General features: G+C 41.0%; 2 protein-coding genes across 2 annotated transcripts; both read right to left on the reverse strand.

Moving 5' to 3' along the window:
• Nucleotides 1–436: 436 nt before the first annotated feature.
• On the reverse strand, nt 437–6,408 carry LOC113125322 (uncharacterized). The gene is made up of 14 exons (XM_026298707.1): nt 6,282–6,408; nt 5,567–5,760; nt 5,199–5,339; nt 4,854–4,992; nt 4,443–4,620; nt 4,046–4,187; nt 3,748–3,891; nt 3,544–3,590; nt 2,932–3,073; nt 2,104–2,247; nt 1,900–1,946; nt 1,375–1,403; nt 752–871; nt 437–624 (listed from the first exon to the last, which is right to left on the reverse strand). The coding sequence occupies exons 1-13, from the start codon at nt 6,399–6,401 to the stop codon at nt 767–769; spliced, it is 1,572 nt and encodes a 523-aa protein (XP_026154492.1). The 5' UTR covers nt 6,402–6,408; the 3' UTR covers nt 437–624; nt 752–766.
• Nucleotides 6,409–10,105: 3,697 nt separating this feature from the next.
• Nucleotides 10,106–14,267, reverse strand: LOC113124853 (uncharacterized). Its single transcript, XM_026297991.1, has 10 exons — nt 14,148–14,267; nt 13,602–13,789; nt 13,217–13,357; nt 12,872–13,010; nt 12,461–12,638; nt 12,064–12,205; nt 11,766–11,909; nt 11,556–11,608; nt 11,037–11,113; nt 10,106–10,507 (listed from the first exon to the last, which is right to left on the reverse strand). Exons 1-10 carry the CDS (start codon nt 14,265–14,267, stop codon nt 10,397–10,399), a joined length of 1,293 nt encoding a protein of 430 aa, XP_026153776.1. The 3' UTR covers nt 10,106–10,396.
• Nucleotides 14,268–18,747: the final 4,480 nt, after the last annotated feature.

The raw sequence follows: 18,747 nt of genomic DNA on the forward strand, positions 1-18,747 counted from the left end.
ATCATTTTGAATAAGTAAAACAAATAAAACAGGTCTCCAATAAACATAAAATATAAAGCCTATAAGTGTATACCTGGAAGAAAAACATACCTTTGTTGATGTATATTATTTTGTATAAGAAAATAAAACCAACAATAAAACAGATCTCCAATAAACTTAAAATATAACGCTAACAAATATATATTTAAAAGAAGATTTGTAGATGTAACATGTCCTATATGTAGATAATTTTGTGTAAGACAGTAACTTAAAGTATTTTTACGATATTTGAGGAACTGCATATTTTTATGATATATCCAATTAAAATTGAGGGCAGAGGTTTTGGCTCAAGGTGAAGTAACCTGGTTATTTATATGTCATTTGTTTAGTTGTTAAGTTTAATCTATGCTGTAAATAAATGTGCGTTATCAATTTAAACTTTTTATATTGGTGACACTGTGCCCTCAAAAAAACGAATGTCCGTGGATTGTTTATTAAAATGAAAAGATTTTCCTTGCAGGTGTCAATAAGTGGTCATGGTGAAACAGCAGGGGTCACTGTGGTTCTGTTTTCTTTCTTCACGCTGCCTATGAGGCGCACATTGATGTCTGCTGGCAGCCCACGACTCACCAGTTGGTTTTTAATCTGGAGAAGACAAATAAACAGTGATGCTGCGATATGATCACTGCTTTCTGTGGCAGAAAACGACTTCAGACAGGAAGAATTACATTAGGGTCTGCTAACTGTCCCTGCTCCGCCCACTGCTGATTACCTGGCTCAGGTGTGTTCAGTCAAGGAGCTGGAAAGGCAGGACCAGCTGGAAAACAAGCAGGACAATGGCCCTCCAGGAACATGTGCTGCCCACCCATGGTATAGGCAGATGTGTCAGAGTCTGTGGAAAGATCATAACTTTTTGTTGTTACTTGTGGACACTCTGAAGTACATGGCATCAATTGGACTTCAGTCTGGAGGCTCAAAGCAAAAGTATGATCAGATTTCACTGAGTTATGATTGAGATGATATCTGAAGCAGTTTCACCTTCCTCAGTATCTGTGCCTCCATGTCAAGTATCCAGCACTGATTTAACTGTACATAAAAAACGTTTTCCATACTTTGGTCTAAAATCTATTTCAGTGAACCATTTGTGAATCAGTACACTGAAAAACCAAAAACAAAACTTACTGAGTTACAGTAAGTCAGTGTTTTTAAAGCTTTTAGGTTAGAACAGTTTTATTGATGCAGCATTTTCATCATTTTTTACTTGATAATTATTGCAGTGTTGCTGAATCTTTGTTTAAATGTTCATAGGAGCTGGAATTATGTCTATTTCATATTAAACTCATTAGTATTAAAGTATAGTTTTCTGATGTATGGTTAAGAGAAGAAGAGACTAACCAGTTGCAGGCTGGACCCAGTGTTCTGAACTACAAAACATAGACACAAAAATAATGTTATAATAAAGGTCAGAGGATATTCCAAATATTTATTCAAATCAATCTAAAAATGCAAAAGCTATGATAGTTTCCTCCATTTGAAAGTCTGCACTATCAAGATGAATTATAATCAGTCTTTTGCAGAAAATTGTGTTCAAATTTACCACAATTAGACCTGTTGAAAAAAAATTCTTCGGATCTCTTACAAGGATGCACCAGTCATTTACAACAGCAACATTTTGCGAGGATTTCTGTTATTTAGAAATAAATTGATGAACAAATGTCATGAGCCCAAGTGTGTTGAGTCAAAGTGTTATCAGCCTGATGACGTACAGTGTCAGTCCTCAGTGTTTTATGATGGTTGTGGTTGCAGGTGTAGTTGGTGTCAGTCAAAGGTAGAAAAATAACAGATCAGACCTGATGAACTTCATTAATCCAGAGTATCAGGGATTTGAAACACTGACAAAGATGAAAAGACTCCACTCACCAACACTCACAATGACACAGCGTTGGTCTGACTGATAACTGGCCCCACTGAGGAAAAACAAGTTGAGCATCAAATAAAACACAGGATTTAGACAATACAGCTCAGGTTTAAACAATGAGCTTCATGTTTGTGTTTCTGATTTAACACTGTAGCATGATCATGTTCACAGATCTGTAAGTTAATGAGAACAATGTAGACGCTGACTTGTGAACTGCAGTGACGACAAAACAGATGGGATGGCTTTCTCCATCTTCCTTCTGAAACGGGGTCCATTTCAGGCTGAAATATCCTGGTCCCATTGTGTCTTTAATTATGTTGTATGGCCCACTGAACATCAGCTTAGAAATACTGTAGGAAAAAGCAAAATCTTTGGTTCATGAAAGAACAATTTTTAAAGCTGCCTTTAGCCATCAAGGTCCTCTCCTGTGGAACCAGCTCTCAGCCTGGGTTCATGAGACAGACACTCTCTGTACTTTTAAGGCTAGACTTAAAACCTTCCTTTTTGACAAAGCGTATAGTTAGGACTGGCTTCAGGTAACCCTGAACCATCCATTAGTTATACTGCTATAGGCCTACACTGCCGAAGGACCATTGGTGCACTGAGCTCCCTTACCCTAACCCTCCCTTCCCTTCCCCTCTCCTCCTCTCCTACCCCTCAAATGTATATTCCACCATTGAATGTCACTAACCTCGTGCTCTCTCTCTCCCCTAGTTTGTGGTCTCTCTCTCTCCCTCTCTCTCTGTTCTCTCTGTACCTTCTGCAGGTGTCCCTGGTCCTGGAGTTGTATATTGCTGATGTGCAGTTACTGGCCCCACCAACCTGCAGTGTCTATTTGTTGTTTATTGTTGCTGTTCTTTTCTCTCTCCACTATCGCCAAGTGCTTGCTCATAAGGGATTTGTTGGGTTTTTTGTTTTTGTAAAGTGCTTTGAGATGATTTGTATTGTGATTTGGTGCTATACAAATAAAACTGAATTGAATTGAATGTTCTACAGGACAAATGTTCATGTTCAAGTCCTTATTTGTAACTTACGTGGAGATGTAGGTCTCAGCTATGATTCTGATTTCCACCGTCTGATTGACACCGGTGTACAGCCGAGCTCTGTTGTCTGGGGTTGGAGGCAGGAACCAGGGCAGATAGAGTCCCTCTGGAGTGGATAGCACCACACGATCCACTGGAACAAAAATGAAGAAGCTCCAGTTCTGCACAGTCAACCATCATATTTTCTGCATGTGTTTAGTGGAGTCGCTTCATTGGGTCTTTTCTGTGTGAAGTTTGTCTGTGGGTGAGTCTCCCTGCATTGATTGTGAATGGTGATCATTAGGGATTGAGATGTCAGGCCTGGTGGGACCTGGTACCTGTTTGCTGTTCCTATTCTTTCCAATCTGACAACATTGCATCCAACAATGTTGGCAGAATGGAACACAAACCAGAATAGCCAAATCCGCCCAAGTGTGTTGAGTCAAAGTGTTATCAGCCTGATGACGTACAGTGTCAGTCCTCAGTGTTTTATGATGGTTGTGGTTGCAGGTGTAGTTGGTGTCAGTCAAAGGCAGAAAAATAACAGATCAGACCTGATGAACTTCATTAATCCAGAGTATCAGGGATTTGAAACACTGACAAAGATGAAAAGACTCCACTCACCAACACTCACAATGACACATCGTAGGTCTGACTGATAACTGGCCCCACTGAGGAAAAACAAGTTGAGCATCAAATAAAACACAGGATTTAGACAATACAGCTCAGGTTTAAACAATGAGCTTCATGTTTGTGTTTCTGATTTAACACTGTAGCATGATCATGTTCACAGATCTGTAAGTTAATGAGAACAATGTAGACACTGACTTGTGAACTGCAGTGACGACAAAACAGATGGGATGGCTTTCTCCATCTTCCCTCTGAGACGGGGTCCATTTCAGGCTGAAATATCCTGGTCCCATTGTACTGTTGAATATTTTGTATGGCCCACTGAACATCACCTTAGAAATCCTGTAGGAAAAAGCAAAATCTTTGGCTCATGAAAGAACAATTTTTAAAGTTATGCTCAGTAATTTCCTGGTCCACATTTCAACCAAAATTCAGAAGTTTTTTTGTTTTTTTGCAAACATCAAAAATGTTATTTATTTTTTTATTTGTAACTTACGTGGAGATATTTGCCTCAGCTTTGATCCTGATTTCCACTGTCTGATTGACACTGGTGTACAGCCGAGCTCTGTTGTCTGGGGTTGGAGGCAGGAACTTGGGCAGATAGAGTCCCTCTGTGCAGGACGGCACCACAGGCTCCACTGGAACAAAAATGAAGAAGCTCCAGTTCTGCACAGTCAACCATCATATTTTCTGCATGTGTTTAGTGGAGTCGCTTCATTGGGTCTTTTCTGTGTGAAGTTTGTCTGTGGGTGAGTTACCTGCTGACCTGCATTACTTCCTGTCTGTTAACTCCACTCTCCACTAACCAGTGTCCAACTCAGGTGATGAGATTATTTCTAACTCCAGCTGCAGGAAAAGGTTTACATCACATTCATCCTGTCAGGAAATCTTACCCCTTAAAACAAACTGGATAGGTATTTTGCTGATGGCGTCACTGGTAGTTTTCAACGTCTGCAGCCCGTTGGTCTGAGTCAGTGTGATGGTCTGTCTGGGAAAGTCTTCCATCACCAGCTGCACAGCGTATGGACCTTCTTGACTGCTAATAGTGGGGCTGAAGGACAGAGTACAAGACTGCAGAGGACAAAAAAACACATGAGGTCAAAATAACTCAAATATTTTCTGTCAGGTCATGAAATAATGTAAAACTGGAATGAGATCTAGACTGTACTGCTGTTTCTAAAAAATCCTAGTGTCTTGTTTTTCTTCTACATCATGATTTTCTTTCTAAAACACATCCAGTGATGAAGGCTGGAGCTGTTGTGGACTAGAGTTACTGCTGCTGTTACTGGACTGTGGTTACTCACTGATGAGAGGCTGAGAACAGACGGTGGTGTGCAGGGGTCACACTCTGACAGTGACGTGTTTCCATATCTGCACGTAACCTGGTCTCCATCAGGGTCAAAGGCCAACAGGCTGAAATCTCGCTGACAGTTTGAAGGAACTCTGAGCCCACAGACAGAAAAAGCCAGTCACTGTGGAGCTGTGTCACCCTCTGCATTAGTCCCCATACAAAACATGAGTCAGGCAGCCAACCTGTGCCAGTGTAAATGTTGGATCTAGATTCTGTATGTAACCCACTGTTGTTCCTCAGTTTGCCTCAGTTTTCACAGGGACCCCCAAGGTGTTTAAAAGCCAGTGAGGAGACTCACCTCACAGACGGCAGGATGGTGGTCTGAGGTGATCTGTTGGCTCGGCCGGTGTCTGACCTGTTCCTCAGTTCCACCACAGTCACAGCTTTTGCTGATACAATGCCATTTACAATGTTATTTATCCAGTTCACACCATCTAACCTGTGGTGGGTGTCAGGAGAAAGACAGTTATTATTTTGCTGTGTGTTTGCTAGAAGCCACCAGCACAGCAGGAGCTGCAGCACTGATCCCTGGCATCAATGATAAAAATATTTAAACACTAATGGGGGAAGGATTTAAAGATCAGAACCCTTCAGTGTACATTAGAAAATTAACTGTTCTTGCTCCCAGTGACACAGTGGATCTCATGTATTTTATGTTTCACTCACCTGAGCTGAAACTGAGCGTTGCTGGGAACCAGCCGGGTCGAGGTTACCTCTGCCTGACACCACGATTCATCTTTTTCCTCACTGACACGTAAAGCCGTTAGACTGTTCTCAGTCCCACAATTAAAATTAACATTGAGACAATTCCAGGTTTTATATACGCAAGCTTGGTATTGAGACTTATAGCGAAGGATCACCTGTAGTATTACAGTGGAAACATGTTATAGTATTAGTGACAGCAATAGTGATGCAGAAAAGGTGTTTTACTACAAAGTACATAAAATTAGCTTGATGCTGCAAATATACCCTGCAAAAAGACTCTCCATAGCAAAATACTGACAGAAAAGTGAAACCTAAAAATAAAACATCAACTAAACTTAAACAAAAACTGCAAAGACTGCAATGTTTTCAGTACAAAAGTTTAACTGTCACTGTTCTGGCTCCATATTTTGTAAAATAGCAAACTAATCTTTGAGGGATCTAAATTGCATACAAACAACATGAACCTCATAGAATAAATTTTATATAATGTATTTAAAATGTAGAATAGAGAATTATCCATATATGGTATTTACTGTTACAGAAACATTGGTTTCACTTTTTAATTACTGTTTCTCAATCAGTTCAACTTATTCCCATAATTCAGTCAAAAGTTTCTTATTTCACTGATAAATTTCAAAAGATGAATATATTGGTTTAGAAAAAGAACTGCACGTACCGTGACAGATCCATTTGCATTAGTGTTTTTTGGGTAGTAGGTCATCACTGTCCCCATGAAATAATCAGCCTGGGAGCTGCAGACCAGCAGCAGCAGCAGCATCAGAGACAGAGACATCATGAATGTGTTTGAGTTTCCACACAGACAGTAAATTTATAACAGTAATAACACACGACCTTTATAAGGACAGCCCCTGTTTCACGCTCCCTCCCTTTTTCTGGCTGTCTCCCCCACAGAGATTATTCCAGCTGACATCAAACAATGAACTACAGAAAAGGTTTGCTATAAGGAAATCCTTTATAGTTAAAAGATTAAAACTAAACATATTTCTGACAATTTCACACTAATTTACTGGATATCAGCACATTAAAATGAAAGTGTTCACAGTGCTGTTATTATTTATTTATGGTGTGTCTACTATTTTCAATTTATTGTTTTACTGTTTTTCAATTACAGTATTATTACTGTTTTTGTTTATTTAATATATTTTTGTCATTTCTTCAGTTACAACACAATTTCATTTTCTTTCAATTAATGAACAATATATCATTTAGTAGCATTTAACAGTAATTCAAAATTGTAATTTTAGCAGACTATGCAGTAGCCACATGGCCTTTTCATTCTGCTCAGGCACCCATGCTGGATTAACATAATCTGGCCCCAGGTTTGTTTTAGTTTGTTCTTTCTGTGTTTAAATTGAATTAAAATGAACATTAAACACTAAATGCAGAAAGAGATATGTAATCTTTGACCAGAAAATTATTTCAGTCTTATTACAGATGAGAGATCTGAAATTAATTGGAAGCGAAACAAGGAAAGGTGCCATCTAAAGCAGCAGAAATGGACACCACACAGTCAGTATGAAGAGAAAATCTATGTGCATGTAACATTGAAGATGTATCTGTAACATATAGATCCTCACAGTTTCAGTAACATTCATCCATCCATTATCTATACCGACTTATTAAAAATAAACGGGTCCTAATCTATCTACCTATCCCAGCTCTCTTCGGGTGAAAGGCAGGGGTCCACCCTGGACAGGTCACCAGTCCATCACAGGGCCACATAGAGACAAACAACCTCACACACTCACACTCACTCCTATGGGCAATTTAGAGTCACCAATCAACCTGACATACATGTTTTTGGACTGTGGGAGGAAACCAGAGTACCTGGAGAAAACCCACACAAGCACAGGGAGAACATGCAGACTCCACACAGAAAGGCCCCTGCTGGGTTTTGAAAGATGGTGATAAATTCAGTCCTGTAGTCTTTTTTCAACCAGCATCAGCTCTATAGATACAGACAGAGAAGTTAGTGTTGTAGAGCTTCTTCTGCTGACATTTTCTATCTTGATGCTTCTGCTATAGGTCTCTCTCCTATGGGTGATCCAGCTGTGGATTGAGTTGTCTGTAAGGACACACAGGACACAGGATCCATAGTTTTTAGTTCTAACACATTTGCCCACCGATACGATGTGATGAGGATGCAAATACAAATTCAAACTAACGAAAAGCTTATTTCCATCTTTACAAACAGAAACAGTTTTGATGATGTGTGAGGATTTGTTTACTTCTGTGGAAGCAGCAAGTCGAAGCACTTTAAGCAAATTTTCAGTAAAATATTTGGAAGTTAAAAAGACCTTACTATTCCAAGGGTCTGTATTTTCTGTCAGTGTCTACTTTCTGACAATGGAGGACTAGACAGGTCTGAGTCAAGACAGGCTCAGATAGAAGAACAGTGCTTTTCATGAGTGAGATCAAATGAGAAATACACAGGAGTGTTTACAGGGCGTGAATAGACAACTCCTGCAGACAACTTTAACGAGACAAGTTGAGAAAAATGTAGCTTTTCAGCTGTCAGATCAACACAGAGCTTCATTTGCTTGCTACCTGTGTCAAATTCAAATTTAAATTCAAATTTATTTAAAGTGTATTACAACAAACTGTATAATTTACATAGATAAACGAACACAACATAGTAAAAACACTAAAAATGGCAATGGAAATGGCATCAGTGCATTTACTCGTTTGCCAAAGTGTCTCCATTACATAATTTTTAGATTGCTCACCATAAAAAAGAGATACATATATTTATCAAAGTAGGTTTTGTTGGAAAAACTACTCTCAGCCAGAAATATTGCTGGATTTTTTTTTAAAAAGTGACAAACTTAATTAGAACTTAGTAGTGAGTTGCTATTAGGGGCTAAGCCATCAGACTGTCACTTCCTCCTTTTCAGGGCTGTGAAGGTTGGACAGTCTGCAGTCGCTGTGAAACCTACAGACCACCCAGAGCACATCACTGCCGCGTCTGCCAGAGGTGTATACGCCGCATGGACCATCACTGTCCCTACGCTACTCTCTTACAAAAGTTAACCACTGATGACTGCTCTGTATATTTCTGTGAGGGGTGAAATTGATCACATTTTATTTTGAAAATCAGTGAGTTCAGACACAAAGGCATCTTCACCCTTCAGTGTGTTAGATGTGTGTGTATATAGTTTTCCTGAATTTTGTCTTTCTATGGTATAGAATAGAAACCAATTACCAATCTTTAACAACAAAACAATATATAATAAAAGTTATGCTCTAGAAATGAGGGAGATGTTTGCAGTGGTTATTTCAGTTGCATCCAGTCTTGTCAAATAATGTCATTTTGTGTTCACACTTCAAGCAACTTGGTTAATATTTCATTTTTCTCAACAGCTGTGTTCTGTCCATCAGCCTGTGGTGGTGCTGCTGTGTTACAGGGTGATTTCTAATGTAGATATTCAAGGCTTGGTGATGTTTTGGATATTGCAGTTTGTGGTTTCATGCAGCTGTCAGTCAGAACACAGCTGCTGCAGTCTAATCCAAAACTCCAATGTGGAACCGATGTGGTCACATTTACTTTGGTTTCTCGATTGGCTGGACCGGTTTGCACTTTCACAGGTGACCATGCATGGGCCTTATTTGAATTGTGTTTACAGGTTATGCAGTTGATGGTCTTATTCATGGGCTCTTGGTGATTTGTTAATCATGCTGCTTGTGGTGTGAGTGCAGGTTTTCAGTGATATGGTTTGAATGACCCCGACCCTTTGAGAAAGAACATGCCTTATTTCTATTGGTTTTTATAGATACTATACTTTTACGACTCTACTAGATTTATGAGCTACACAAGCTTAATCCTAAGAAAACATCATGGAGACCTGCAGTTCATAATGTTCACTAAGTTCTATTTTACTATTTGTTGATTTACATGACAGAGGGATGTGTGTTCAAACAAAGGGGACCTGAAGTTACCAATCAGCCACCAGTCAAACACTTATTCAAATCTTCAGCTCTGCTTCCCTGTTGGCCAATTCAGAAACCTGGAGCTTTACTGACCTCTGTGTGCAAACAAAAGACAGTGCATCAACCTGTATTCTTAAGCTCTTTTATTGACTAATCAAGCTGACAAAAATACAACAGAAACAGAAACACCCAAACAGACTCAAACCCAAAAGTTGTGTGCACTTTGGGTGGGTTTAAGAGCAGAAATTCCGAGTATGGGTCATCATATTTTGGCCTCACTTCACTTCTGGGACCATTATACACTAACACAGGTCTCTAGTAAACATAAAACATATAGTTAAAAGAAAAACACAAAACTGTTGAAGTACGACCCCTATACGTAAATAGTTGTGTATAAGTAAAACAAAACAGATCTCCAATAAACATGAATAAATAAAGCCTATATTTAAAAGGAAAAACATACATTTGTTGATCTAACGTCCTATATGTAGATTATTTACCATAATTTACCATTTAAAGTAGGACAACTTTACATGTGTGTGTGTTGGGGCACGGTGGTGTGGGTGTGGGGGATTTTTGATGAATTGGGTATTTTAACACTGTATTCTACACATCACTGTGGGCAGATATTTTAAGCTGCTTGACAATCATGGTGAAGTATCCTTGTTATTTATGTGTCATTTGTTTAGCTACAGGATTTAAACTATGCTGCAAACAAATGACCATTATCCCTTTAAACGTTTTCATATCAGTGTCATGGAAATGTGTGCATCCAAAAAAATTGTTTGTGGGTTTATATATCTAAAAATATTGAACATGTTTATTGCAAGTGTCAATAAGTGGTCATGGTGAAACAGCAGGGGTCACTGTGGTTCTGTTTTCTTTCTTCACGCTGCCTATGAGGCGCACATTGATGTCTGCTGGCAGCCCACGACTCACCAGTTGGTTTTTAATCTGGAGAAAACAAATAAACAGTGATGCTGAGATATGATCACTGCTTTCTGTGGCAGAAAACGACTTCAGACAGGAAGAATTACATTAGGGTCTGCTAACTGTCCCTGCTCCGCCCACTGCTGATTACCTGGCTCAGGTTTGTTCAGCCAATCAGAAGCAGGAAGTTACCATCTCAGATGAAGGCGTAGAGGGGGGAAGACAAAGGGTGAATCCAAATGACCTTTTTGGACTGTACTGTTGTAGTGCTTGTTTTTTTTTCCCATCTTATGCGGAAGGAAAAAGACACGAGTGAGAGAAACATGGATGGAACTAGTGGGACTGGGATTCACCCACAATGACTCTTCCAGTTTTCTGATTGACTGAACACACCTGAACCAGGTAATCAGCAGTGGGTGGGACAGTGATAGTTGGAAAACAATCAGGACAGCAGCCCTGAGGGACATGGGTTGACCAGCCCTGGCACAGACAGATCTGGTTACATGTAGTGAGTCTGTGCGATCATAACTTTGTGCTGTTGCATGAGACTAACCTGACGCAGGACAGACCCAATGTTGTCATCGGACAGCTGAACCACAGAAGAAATCTTTGTTTTCAGAATTACTAAACCTATAAACACAAAGAATAATGTTCTAATGGGAGTCAGAGGACATTTTCAAATCAGTCATGTTTTAAGCCTAAATAAATAAACTGAAAAGAGCTAAGAAGTCAGCACTATCAACATGACTTTTTCATGTCATTGTGAATTAAACTTTACCAAAAGTGAACTTGTTTAGACAAATTTGTGTAGCTCTCCCACAAGGATACAGAAGTTATTAACAACTGCAACATATTTGAGGATTGCTGTTATTTTCCTGCTGTTTCTGTTGAGTCAAAGTGTTATCAGCCTGATGACGTACAGTGTCAGTCCTCAGTGTTTTATGATGGTTGTGGTTGCAGGTGTAGTTGGTGTCAGTCAAAGGTAGAAAAATAACAGATCAGACCTGATGAACTTCATTAATCCAGAGTATCAGGGATTTGAAACACTGACAAAGATGAAAAGACTACTCACTGTGTCCAACACTCACAATGACACAGCGTTGGTCTGACTGATAACTGGTCCCACTGAGGAAAAACAAGTTGAGCATCAAATAAAACACAGGATTTAGACAATACAGCTCAGGTTTAAACAATGAGCTTCATGTTTGTGTTTCTGATTTAACACTGTAGCATGATCATGTTCACAGATCTGTAAGTTAATGAGAACAATGTAGACACTGACTTGTGAACTGCAGTGACGACAAAACAGATGGGATGGCTTTCTCCATCTTCCCTCTGAGACGGGGTCCATTTCAGGCTGAAATATCCTGGTCCCATTGTACTGTTGAATATTTTGTATGGCCCACTGAACATCACCTTAGAAATCCTGTAGGAAAAAGCAAAATCTTTGGCTCATGAAAGAACAATTTTTAAAGTTATGCTCAGTAATTTCCTGGTCCACATTTCAACCAAAATTCAGAAGTTTTTTTGTTTTTCTGCAAACATCAAAAATGTTATTTATTTTTTTATTTGTAACTTACGTGGAGATATTTGCCTCAGCTTTGATCCTGATTTCCACTGTCTGATTGACACTGGTGTACAGCCGAGCTCTGTTGTCTGGGGTTGGAGGCAGGAACTTGGGCAGATAGAGTCCCTCTGTGCAGGACGGCACCACAGGATCCACTGGAACAAAAATGAAGAAGCTCCAGTTCTGCACAGTCAACCATCATATTTTCTGCATGTGTTTAGTGGAGTCGCTTCATTGGGTCTTTTCTGTGTGAAGTTTGTCTGTGGGTGAGTTACCTGCTGACCTGCATTACTTCCTGTCTGTTAACTCCACTCTCCACTAACCAGTGTCCAACTCAGGTGATGAGATTATTTCTAACTCCAGCTGCAGGAAAAGGTTTACATCACATTCATCCTGTCAGGAAATCTTACCCCTTAAAACAAACTGGATAGGTATTTTGCTGATGGCGTCACTGGTAGTTTTCAACGTCTGCAGCCCGTTGGTCTGAGTCAGGTTGATGGTCTGTCTGGGAAAGTCTTCCATCACCAGCTGCACAGCGTATGGACCTTCTTGACTGCTAATAGTGGGGCTGAAGGACAGAGTACAAGACTGCAGAGGACAAAAAAACACATGAGGTCAAAATAACTCAAATATTTTCTGTCAGGTCATGAAATAATGTAAAACTGGAATGAGATTTAGACTGTACTGCTGTTTCTAAAAAATCCTAGTGTCTTGTTTTTTTTCTACATCATGATTTTCTTTCTAAAACACATCCAGTGATGAAGGCTGGAGCTGTTGTGGACTAGAGTTACTGCTGCTGTTACTGGACTGTGGTTACTCACTGATGAGAGTCTGAGAACAGACGGTGGTGTGCAGGGGTTACACTCTGACAGTGACGTGTTTCCATATCTGCACGTAACCTGGTCTCCATCAGGGTCAAAGGCCAACAGGCTGAAATCTCGCTGACAGTTTGAAGGAACTCTGAGCCCACAGACAGAAAAAGCCAGTCACTGTGGAGCTGTGTCACCCTCTGCATTAGTCCCCATACAAAACATGAGTCAGGCAGCCAACCTGTGCCAGGGTAAATGTTGGATCTAGATTCTGTATGTAACCCACTGTTGTTCCTCAGTTTGCCTCAGTTTTCACAGGGACCCCCAAGGTGTTTAAAAGCCAGTGAGGAGACTCACCTCACAGACGGCAGGATGGTGGTCTGAGGTGATCTGTTGGCTCGGCCGGTGTCTGACCTGTTCCTCAGTTCCACCACAGTCACAGCTTTTGCTGATACAATGCCATTTACAGTGTTCTTTATCCAGTTCCCACCTTTTAACCTGTGGTTGGTATGATAGAAAATCCAGTTATTACTGTGCTGTATTTGCTAGAAGCCACTGCAGCAGCATCAGGAGCAGCAATGATAACTGGCATTAATTAGAAATACGTCTATGAGGGGAGGATTTAGCGTTCAAAAGTAGAAGATTTAGATTTTCACACCCTTCGATGAAAATTTGAAACTGTAACTTTTTTTTTTTTTCACAGTGGTGTCATGTTTTTTATGTTTCATTATGTTTCACTCACCAGAGCTGAAACGGGGCGTTGCTGGGAACCAGTCGAGTCGAGATCACCTCTCTTTGACACCAGGATTCAGTGTTGTCCATATCGACATTATTCACCACTACACTCTCAGTCCCACAGTCACCACTGAGACACTGCCATGATGTTAAATATGTGCAAGTGTGGAAGTTGAGCTTATAGCGAAGGATCACCTGTAGTGTTACAGTGAAGACATGTTACAGCATTAATAACAGTAGGAGTCATGAAGAAAGGGTGTTTTTTGGAATAATAACTTAAAAAGATTTTACTTTAGATATATGAATTTGCTTTTGGCTGTGATCTTGCAAATATACTAGACCCTCCAGACCAGAACTTAAAAAGATTATATTCATGTCTTTTTCTTATTTCATGTTTTTGAAACACAGAATATAGAGAATTATCCATATATAGTATTTACTGTTACAGAAACATTGGTTTTTAATTACTGTTTCTCAATCAGTTCAACTTATTCCCATAATTCAGTCAAAAGTTGAAGATGAATATTTTGGTTTAGAAAAGAACTGCACGTACCGTGACAGATCCATTTGCATTAGTGTTTTTTGGGTAGTAGGTCATCACTGTCCCCATGAAATGAGCAGCCTGGGAGCTGCAGACCAGCAGCAGCAGCAGCAGCATCAGAGACAGAGACATCATGAATGTGTTTGAGTTTCCACACTGACAGTAAATTTATAACAGTAATAACACACGACCTTTATAAGGACAGCCCCCTCCCTTTTTCTGGCTGTCTCCCCCACAGAGATTATTCCAGCTGACATCAAACAATGAACTACAGAAAAGGTTTGCTATAAGGAAATCCTTTATAGTTACAAGATTAAAACTCTCAACATCCATCCATCATCTATACACGCTTTTTCCTGAAAGCCAGGGTCCCAGGGATCTGCTGGAGCCTATCCCAGCTTTGGGTGAAAGGCAGGGGTCCACCCTGGACAGGTCCCCAGTCCATCACAGGGCCACATAGAGACCAACAACCTCTCACACACACACTCACTCCTATGGGCAATTTAGAGTCACCAATCAACCTGACATACATGTTTTTGGACTGTGGGAGGAAACCAGAGTACCTGGAGAAAACCCACACAAGCACAGGGAGAACATGCAAACTCCACACAGAAAGGCCCCTGATGGGTTTCAAACAAGGAACCTTCTTGCTGTGAGGTAACAGTTATAACCACTAATCCATCGTGCTGCCCAACTCAAAACATATTTCTGTCAATTTCACACTAATTTACTATCAGGTGGATGTCAGCAGGTCTGTAAATTAATAAACAACATATCACTATGAAACAATATATTTCCTGTAAATTAATCTTCTACAGTGTAAAATATTCAGTCATCCATCCATTATCTATACCTGCTTATTCCTATTTAGGGTCACAGGGATCAGCTGGAGCCTATCCCAGCTCTCTTTAGGTGAAAGGCAGGGGTCCACCCTGGACAGGTCACCAATCTGTATAAAATATTAAATTTACATTTTAGTGGCCTTTAGTATGTTATGTGTTGGGGTGCTGGAAGGAGGAAGGAGAGACAGGACCCAAATGCAGGACAGCAAAGTTTAATGATTTCCCTGGATGTCCCAGGGCTTGGGAAAACACTAGTCTTAACCGTAGTGGTTAACACACAGTCGCCGGCGTAACCTGCCACGTAAGGCATATAACGAAAAGTTACTTAACAGTCAAACAAAGGTCAGCTTCAGTCAAAACAGGTTAACACAGGTTAATGCTTCTGCGAAGAACAAAGGAGCAAAAGGAGAACTTATAGCAGCTAAGACAGCAGATAATTGAACACAGGTGTGAATAATCAGTGACAAACGTAAAGCTGCCGGGACCGATGCAGGGGGAAAACAGGAAGTCCTTTCAGCATAAAGGTCCCCGGCAGGAAATCCCAAAAGGGGACTCATGACATAGTAGCATTTAACAGTAATCCAGAATTGTAATTTCCGTTAAAATGAACATTAAACACTAAATGCAGAAAGAGATATGTAATCTTTGACCAGAAAATTATTTCAGTCTTATTACAGATGAGAGATCTGAAATTAATTGGAAGCGAAACAAGGAAAGGTGCCATCTAAAGCAGCAGAAATGGACACCACACAGTCAGTATGAAGAGAAAATCTATGTGCATGTAACATTGAAGATGTATCTGTAACTCAAAGTGAGTGGGAGTTTTGTAGTTGAATCTGTGAATTCAGGATTTATTTACACCAACATGGGACAGTCAAGCAAATACTATAATGGTCACAGTCAGAACTGCTCCAAATAGCCCAAAAGGTTTTTTCACATGTACAATAATTACAAAGAAATCAAGCAAATCAAGCTCATCACTGACCCTTAACATCCCTGAGCATTTCTGATGTAAGGAAGGAAATGCCCTCAATACTTATAATAATAATAATAATAATAATACATTTTATTTCATGGCGCCTTTCAAAGTCTCAAGGTCACCTTACAGATAGAAAAGGAAGCATACAGCATGATATACATAGAGTGCATTAAAACAACAGTAACAAGAATACATAAACGGCGGGAGAGAATGTAAAGGCAAAAGCGTGGATTATCTAGAAAGTGGGCGAAGTACAGTAAAAGTAAATTGAAACACAGAAACCCAGATGACAGAACAACAAATATGAAACAGTATGAGACAATATGAAATAGGCAGAGGGTGGTAGAACATCACGAGCTGCTTTGAGAAGTTAAGAGAGTTAGGTGGAAAACGCTATACGGAACAGATATGTTTTGAGTGATGATTTAAAAGTTGATAAGTCCGGAGACGACCGGATGCGATGAGGGAGAATGTTCCAAAGGCGGGGCGCAGTGTGGCTGAAGGATCTAGCGCCCATGGTGGCCAGGCGCGCTGTAGGGGTGCAGAGGAGAGTGGAACTGGAGGAGCGGAGAGGACGAGGCGGAGAATAGATGTGAAGTAGTTCAGTGATGTATGGTGGGGCAATAGAGTGGAGGGCTTTGTAGGTGAGAAGGAGGATTTTATAGTTTATACGGAAGGACACAGGGAGCCAGTGAAGTTGTTTAAGGACAGGGGTGATATGATGTGAGGATGGAGTTCTGGTGATGATTCGGGCAGCAGAGTTCTGGACAAGTTGAAGTTTGCGAAGTGATTTGAGAGGTAGACCAGTGAGGAGTGAGTTACAGTAATCCAAACGAGAGGTGATTGCCGTGCTATCGGTGGTGAGTGAGGAACGGATGCGGTTTATGTTACGGAGATGGGAGTAGGCCGACCGGGTAGTGGTATTGATATGCTTAGTGAAGGAGAGAGTACCGTCTAGGATGACACCCAGGCTTTTAACTTGGGGGGGGGGACAGTATTGTTGTCAATTTGAATGGAGAAGGTGCTGGTTTTAGAAAGGGTGGATCTGGTGCCCACGAGGAGAATTTCAGTTTTGTCAGGGTTGAGTTTCAAAAAGTTATGGGTGAACCAGGATTTGATATTATGTAAGCAGGTAAGGAGGGAGGGAGGGGGGAGGGTAGAAGATGGAGCAGCAGAGAGGTAGAGCTGGGTGTCGTCTGCATAACAGTGGAAATTGATGTTATGTTGCCTAAGGATATTTCCGAGAGGAAGGAGATAAATAATAAAGAGGAGGGGCCCCAGGACAGAGCCCTGAGGCATGCCACAACTGACAGTAGAGGGCTGGGAGTGGAAGTTCTGGAGATGGACGGACTGGGTGCGGTCAGATAGGTAGGAGGTGAACCATGAGAGGACCGAGCCGGCTATGCCGATGGAAGCAAGGCGATGGAGGAGAATATTATGTGAGATGGTGTCAAAAGCTGCAGTTAGGTCAAGGAGGATGAGGATGGAGACAAGGCCAGAGTCTGCGGCTACTAGGAGGTCGTTGGTGATTTTGACCAGGGCAGTTTCAGTGCTGTGAAGTTGGCAGGATCGAGACCAGGTTTTTTTAGAATTGGTGAGATGATGGCTGTCTTGAGTGATGGGGGTACGATGCCAGAACTGAGGGAAGTGTGAATAATGTGGGTAAGATGAGGAAGGAGAGAGGGGAGACAGAGCTTGACGAGGTTGGTTGGTAGGGGGTCAAGTTTGCAGGTTGAGGGTTTGGATTTGAGGATCAGGGAAGAGATAACCGTGGTGGGTGGAATGATAAAACTCGAAAGCAGGGAGGATACTGGTAGAGAGGGAAGGGTACAGTGGAGGCAGTTCGCAGTGTCACAGATGGGGGGAAATTGCTGGTGTATATTTTCGATTTTAGATGAGAAGAAATCCAGGAAGTTATTGCACAAGGTGGTGGAGAGTGAAGGGAAGAGAGGAGTATCGGGAGGGCCCAATAAATTTTTGACAGTGGAGAAGAGGGAACGCGTGGAGCCAGAGGCGGATACAATAAGAGAGGCATAGAAGTCAGATTTTGTTTGGGTAATGGTTTGCTTGTACTTCAGTATGTGGTTTAGGTATAAGTCCTTGTGGGTGGATGAACCGGTTTTTTTGAAGAGACGTTCAAGGCGACGGGCTTGGGTTTTGAGGAGGCGGAGTTCGGGTGTGTACCATGGAGCAGAGTGCGTAAAGGATACAGATCTAGTTTTGAGTGGGGCGAAGGTGTTGAGTAGATTTCGTAGCTCACAGTTGAAATTGGATAACATGTTGGAGAGGGACGGTGTGTAATTAGTACATGAAAGGTTGTTGAGAGCAGCAGTGAAGGAGGGGAGGTCGATGTTCTTTAAGTTACGGAAGGTGATGGTGCGGGAGAGGTGGGTTATGTTAGACCTCAGTGATCACAAAATGTCCCTGAAGGTCAAATCTACAGTTTAGTGGTAATAGTGACAAAATTCAGTCGTGTAGTCTTTTTTCAACCAGCATCAGCTCTATAGATACAGACGGAGAAGTTAGTGTTGTAGAGCTTCTTCTGCTGATACTTCAGTGGTTTGATGGTCTGATTGTTGCTGTGAATCCCACCTTATTTTACAGGTCACATTATACACAGGCACTGGCAGTTCTTCCCTCATGCTGCTCTGCAAAGGTTTCCTGTTCTCAACAACTCTTCTAGTCCTCTGGAAACACTTAACCTCATATTGACCATTTTATGTCTCTTAGTCTAACCCTGAGTCCAGGGTCCAGAGTCCTGAGTCCAGTCCTGACCCCTGTCATCAACATT

Source organism: Mastacembelus armatus, chromosome 18, assembly GCF_900324485.2.
Source record: "Mastacembelus armatus chromosome 18, fMasArm1.2, whole genome shotgun sequence".
Classification (NCBI taxonomy): domain Eukaryota; kingdom Metazoa; phylum Chordata; class Actinopteri; order Synbranchiformes; family Mastacembelidae; genus Mastacembelus; species Mastacembelus armatus.

Bases quoted from the DNA above. Each gene is read 5' to 3' on its own strand.
- LOC113124853 (XM_026297991.1), bottom strand. From the start codon at position 14,267: ATGTCTCTGTCTCTGATGCTGCTGCTGCTGCTGCTGGTCTGCAGCTCC. The intron at 12,206-12,460 runs GTAAGATTTCCT...TTTTTGTTCCAG, and splicing joins TATCCAGTTTGTTTTAAGGG to TGGATCCTGTGGTGCCGTCC. The intron at 11,114-11,555 runs GTGAGTAGTCTT...TTGTGTTTATAG, and splicing joins CATTGTGAGTGTTGGACACA to GTTTAGTAATTCTGAAAACA.
- LOC113125322 (XM_026298707.1), bottom strand. From the start codon at position 6,401: ATGATGTCTCTGTCTCTGATGCTGCTGCTGCTGCTGGTCTGCAGCTCC. The intron at 3,074-3,543 runs GTGAGTGGAGTC...TTTTTGTTCCAG, and splicing joins ATGTGTCATTGTGAGTGTTG to TGGATCGTGTGGTGCTATCC. The intron at 1,404-1,899 runs GTGAGTGGAGTC...TATGTTTTGTAG, and splicing joins CTGTGTCATTGTGAGTGTTG to TTCAGAACACTGGGTCCAGC.